General features: G+C 38.3%; 1 protein-coding gene across 3 annotated transcripts in view; it reads right to left on the bottom strand.

The window, feature by feature from the left end:
• Positions 1–6: 6 nt before the first annotated feature.
• SESN1 (sestrin 1) overlaps positions 7–5,890 on the bottom strand; it is a 98,396-nt gene continuing 92,512 nt past the window's right edge. For all 3 annotated transcript variants that reach the window (XM_006777206.2, XM_015572741.1, XM_015572740.1), the window contains exons 7-10: positions 5,102–5,214; positions 2,860–3,050; positions 1,538–1,682; positions 7–495 (exon numbers count right to left, since the gene is read on the bottom strand). In XM_006777206.2, coding sequence (XP_006777269.1) covers positions 409–495; positions 1,538–1,682; positions 2,860–3,050; positions 5,102–5,214 — 536 coding nt within the window. In that variant the 3' untranslated portion in view covers positions 7–408. The remainder of the gene's footprint in view (positions 496–1,537; positions 1,683–2,859; positions 3,051–5,101; positions 5,215–5,890) is intronic.

The raw sequence follows: 5,890 nt of genomic DNA, 5'->3' as shown, positions 1-5,890 counted from the left end.
AATAGCAGCACCAAGACCTAAAATTCTTTGTGTAAAAAGGCTTATGTCATTTTCCAAGTCCCATTCTTTGCATGCTCCAATTCTTGTTATCTTATTTAAAACATAAAAGCAACAGGATTTGGAGAGTTACTATTTGCTGTATTAAAAACAGTTATACAGCATCTTGAACTTCAAAAAGCAAAATACTGTGAACGGCAACCCTTCTTCACAGCTCTAACCTTGAAGCTGCCAAACAGTCACTGCTCGTGCCAACAGTGGTATTTCCACAGGAAAACAGCAGAAACTAAAGGAATCATGGCACAATGTATTTCTGAATTCTTTTATCTACTATTGGTCCTGGGGCTTAGAACCTTCCCCTCGTAGACTATATCTGTTGATTATTCCATCATCTTTAATGGAGGAAAGGCATCAGGTCATATAGCGCGTAATGGCTCTCAGAGCATAAAGGAGTTCGGCTTGCATCCTAGCTTCTATAAGAAGCAGATTAACATGAACCTGCATATAAAACATAACATTTAAGGTAAGGTTATAATCATCCACAATTAGTTTTTCAGTGCATCTAATAAAGAAACACCAAAAATCAAGCACACTTTCTGTGTTCCACTGAATAACTTAGAAGTCTTGGGTTTGCTGACCAGAATATCAATTTTTCTTTTAAAATATATTTTTATTGACTTCAGAGGAAGGGAGAACGAGATAGAAACATCGATGAGAGAAAATCATTGATTGGTTGCCTCCTGCACACCCACTACTGGGGATCGAGGCCGAAATTCCGGCAAGTACTGTGACTCGTTCATAGGTCAAGACTCAACCACTAAGCCAAATTGGCTGGGCCAGAATATCAGTTTTTCAAAACAAAAGCTATCTGATGCTCTTTTTGGGTAGTTGTTTTGTGCTTTTATTAGTTTGATCACATCTCTTCTGGGAGGTATATTTCAGAAAATCTAGACAGTGCTTTATTAGAATATCAATTTCCCGAGTCAAATCATCATTCAATCATTTCTATATAAAGATGAATCAAAGACTAGACCAGGTTTTTCTAACAAAACATTTTTTTTTAAAGAGCTCTTGTACAACAGTCTTCTCCTAAGTGATGACAGCCAGCACTTTAAAGATGGGCCAGACCACCTGTCTTTATTTTTTTACTCTAGCACAGTGGTTCTCAACCTTGGCTGCACATTAGAATCACCTGGGAATCTTTTTAAAATCCTGATTTCTGGCCCTCATCCTCCAGAAATTCTGTTTCTTTGTTACTAATGTTGTGGCCCCACCCCATAACAAAGAAACAGAATTTCCAGAGAATGAGGCCCAGAAATCAGGATTTTAAAAAGATTCCCAGGTGATTCTAATGTGCAGCCAAGGTTGAGAACCACTGCTCTAGCACCATGAGGTTCTCTCCCAAGTGGTATCTGAGGCAGCTGTGCTGGAATGTTTTGGGTTGGAAGAGGTAATGGAAAGGTTTGAGATGCTTTAGATTAGGTGAAGGAGAACAAGAATCACTAAGGTACAGAGTAAACAAGCCACAATAGGTACATACCTTCTCGGAGTGCTTGAACTGCCTCCAGAAGCTATCATACATTCTTTTTGTAACCTTTTCAGGAGTGCAAACAATAGTTTTGATATAAACTTTAAAGCTACGATCCAATAGCTGGTTAATTTCACCATAGTCATAGTCATCATATCTGTTAAAAGACAAAGTACGAACCATGTTTTCGATATATGAGCTGTTTTCTTCTTACAAAAGTACAGAAACCACTCGTAAATGCTAATTCCTTTCCCCTCTTTGTGTAGGCAGCTGTCCCCCCCAAATAACAACTTTACAATGTTTAAATGGGAGTGGATTAGTGAGTGGACATGGGTAAGAAACAGAAGTTAGGGAGATGAACAAAAAATTTGCCAGTGCCCAAAAAATAGTATGTATTTACAATCATGAATAAGCAACCACACTGAGGTGCAAATTCTGGAAACGGTTTATGAATATTGCTGAAATTAGACAATATTTATTATTGGTACTATTACATGATATATAAATTGTAATCCACTTGTGTGAATAAAATAATTAGAATTCTTTTTCTCATGTTCCCAAGTTTCTTGGGTTATATGAGTAAAAAAAGGGGGGGGGGGCGGTTTCCAGAGGAAAGATGGTCTATAGACGGCCTCACGGTGTCCTCTACACTTAGGAGACACTGTTCTGATTTAAGCCAAAATGGTCAAAGGTTCCAGTGTCTGCTCTACCCCACTATGTGATGATTTCTAGAACACCCAAGGACTAAAATCTCCTATTTGTTTTTCAGTGGAAAAGGGAGAAAGTTCTTGCAAAGCTGGTCCTAACCATTAAGGAGGTTAAAGTCAATAGCTAAAATAATCAGAAAGTGCTGTGGCATGGAGTTTGTGTGCATGTGTCAAAAAGCAGTATAAAATAGCTGCACTCCCTATGTAACATAATAATGTGGCTGAATACCTAGGAGTCAGGACATGAACGTTTTACACTTTGATGAAGTATCATGGGAGTAGGGCGTAGCTTTTGAAGGAGCTTGAGAACAGCCAGAGGGGTACTATAAAGGTACTAAGTTCCAAGAAGGTAGAAATGTAAGTGTCTCAGGAAATAGACAATACTTGACTTTCCTCCTCTTCCCTGGAAGCATCTTGTCAATGTCCCTAACTTTCCCTCCCGCCTAGCTAAGAAAGAGGAAACAAACCAAGCTGTTATAAATTGGTTCTCTCAAGCATAAGCATAAAAAGCTACTGGAAAGGGGATTGTTTTGAGCTTGTGTGTCTGTGTGCATATGTGTTCCAAGTACCTGAATAGTTTAGTCCAATGGAAAATACCTCTTTGTAAACATAAGAAAACAGACTAACCTTATTCCAAACATGCAGTGAATATAGTTCCAAATAGCCCGTCTGAGCATTGAGGTATCAACATCTTTGTGCATTGCCATTGTATTATAAGTAAGATTGTAAGCAATGTGAAATTTTTCATCAATCAACTGTCCCACATCTGGATAAAGGCGATTTACCAAAGAATAACCATGGTCTTCCCAGCAATAGTCCTAAATACAGAGAATAGAATAAATGTGAATAATTAAAATGTGGCCAAGTATTATCCTATGTCTACCACTCTGCAGTGTGGTGAGATTGTCAGTTGGAATCCACTGCTGTTCTAGTACATCCCTAGCTCTCAGCTTCACTTGCACTCCAGTCTGATATTTTCAATTTCTATACTACAACATACAAAAGGTTGTTTATTACTCAGCGAATTTAAAAACCAATGGACTCTCTTCCTTACACATAGGCCAACGTTTTCAGCATTCTCTCTCTGTCTCCTCCCTCAGCATCCAGAGGAGCCCTCTCTCCTTTTCCATCACTGCACCCATCCAAACCGTCCTCAAGTTTTATTTAGAAATATCCATCACTCATTCCTTTTCCTCCTACTGCATCTTTCTTTTGACTCTCAGACCTGTTTACTGGGTCTCCTAGTTAGATTTTCCACATTAAATCTCCCTGCTTCCTTTCTACCTCAAACAAAACTTAATAAAGCACCCACTTCTATGTTGCTCCCATATGTATTTTCCTAAAACACCTCTTTGATATCATGTAATTACTCTGGTCAAAACCTACAAATCTGACCAATTTCCCACTAGTCAGAAGTAGGAACCCTTTGCTTAAAGCTCACAGCAGCCCAGCCAGTTTCTCTGACTTCCTCCCTCACTATATCCCTTAACCTAAACTCAATTACTGTCCTCTGAATATAATGCCCATGCTTTTGGACCATTCAATCATCTCAATTCCTAATTTCCCTCCACAAAATGTCCAGCCTTCCTGATTGCTTTAATTCTAATCTATTATATTTCATGATACAATTTCACTATCAAGTAGAAACACACTATAACTTCCTTGTGTCTATTTTTGTTCCCTTAAATAATCTTAGTTCCTTGAGCAAAGAAATGAAACCTTATAGCTCTCAAGTGTTTTCATAATCCTGGCAAAATAGCTATTAACACAGGCCCCTCACAATATGGAAAAGTTTAGAATATCAACTCATATTTACCTAAATTAAATATTTATACATTATTCTAAAATACCTCTAAAATACAGTATATTTCTACTGATGGACTAGAAGCAGTCTTATAAAACTAGAGCACAGAATAGATAAATATTTGCTAACTGATGATTGTCAACTTTTATTCTGGTACTAGGGGATACAGCTACTGTTGCTTCTAAGATATGCTTGCAGAACACTCAGCACAGTGCCTCCTGCAAAACAAAAAAAAGAGGAGCCTGGTATCCTGGAGGACCACCAGTTCCTTATTTTTCCATGGACAGAAGTGCAAAGGGGAAATTTACTGTATATTTCGAAGTTAATGATTTGGGAGCTAAAGAAACTGGGCCCATCAACAATAATTCTATTCCCAACATCACTAACTTTATTCACTGAGAGATAGCTGTTAAATTATTATTGAATATTTATTTATGTGAATCCCCCCGAAGTTCAAATTTAAAATCCTCAAAAATTCTCATTGCCTCAAATAACATTCAGTTCATATTTTAAAAGGATTTGGGATGCTGTAATTGTCATGCTTTATTTTTTGAGGTATCTGTATTTAAACACATCTTTCACCTCTGATTTTCTCATCCCTTTCCCTCCACCTACACATAATGCTTGATAGGCTGAGGACATTTCTCTTGTCATTCAGGACTGGTGCTTATCAGAGCAGAAATCGCCTCATTTTAAATTGGGGCTCAGTAGGTAGGGGAGAAAAACCAATGCTAGCTACATTCAAATACAACTGTTATTTATTGTTTAGTTGTATTAGAACTTTGAGTTTTTATGCATCATTTGGGAACCTAACCACCACAGTAATTTTGTTTTATGGGTGAATGTGTTTTGAATTCTGAGCCACTGATTTATGAACTTTAATAATATATACACTTTCAACAGTAGAATAAATATATCTAAGGGAACTGCCTGTACATAGAAAAGTTAATTCTTTCTGCAACATTTTATACTTCTCAAATCCACATGGCTCTTTCTTATTTTAAGTCAAATTGAGTTATTTCAAACCAATTACTAGTATGTGTATACAATATGTTGCAATTTTACCTGGACTCGAAATGTTGGAACGTGCATCCCATGTCTAGAGAAATCCTTATAGCCGTAACTAGTATCCTCAAAGTGACGAGATATCTCTCTTGCTGGTGTAACTTCATCATCATCTGAAATAATTATAAAAACTACTGAAAACTTTTAAAAAACAGGATGCTAGTTAAAAATTCATTTTACCATTAACAAGTAAAAATAGGATAACCTTTTCTTTGACCAACATCAACTACAATAGTCTTAAAACTATACAGAGAAATAGCTCACTTACCAGTAAATGCAATATAATAAAAGTATATTTATTATCTACACTAATAAAAGACAAAGATGCTAATTACCATACCTTCACTATGCCCACCAGCCAATCAGAGCGACTATATGCAAATTAACCCAACCAAGATGGCGGCCGGCAGCCACGGAGCTGGAGCAATCAGGAGGCTTGGTTGCCTGGGCGATGGAGGAAGCCAAGCTTCCCGCCTGCCCTGAACCAGCTATGGCCTCAGCTCATGGCAACAAAGTTTCAATTATAGAAAACAAATCACAGATACCTGCTTCCAGCCAGCCTCCACTGGGAGCTTGGGTGGTTGGGGGCTAGGGCCAGCCTGCAAACAGCCATCAGCCCCTCACCCAGGATGGCCACACCCTCATGGGGTGAAGGTCCCTGCTGGGGGGCTTAGGCAGCCTGAAAATGGCCCTCAGCCCCTCACCCAGACTGGCCAGGCACTCCTATATAATAAAAGGGTAATATGCAAATTGACCCTAACAGCAGAATGACTGGTCACTATGACACAC

The sequence above is a fragment of the Myotis davidii genome, unplaced genomic scaffold (genome assembly GCF_000327345.1).
Source record: "Myotis davidii unplaced genomic scaffold, ASM32734v1 scaffold68, whole genome shotgun sequence".
NCBI lineage: Eukaryota > Metazoa > Chordata > Mammalia > Chiroptera > Vespertilionidae > Myotis > Myotis davidii.
This window is presented reverse-complemented; position numbering and strand designations above follow the sequence as displayed.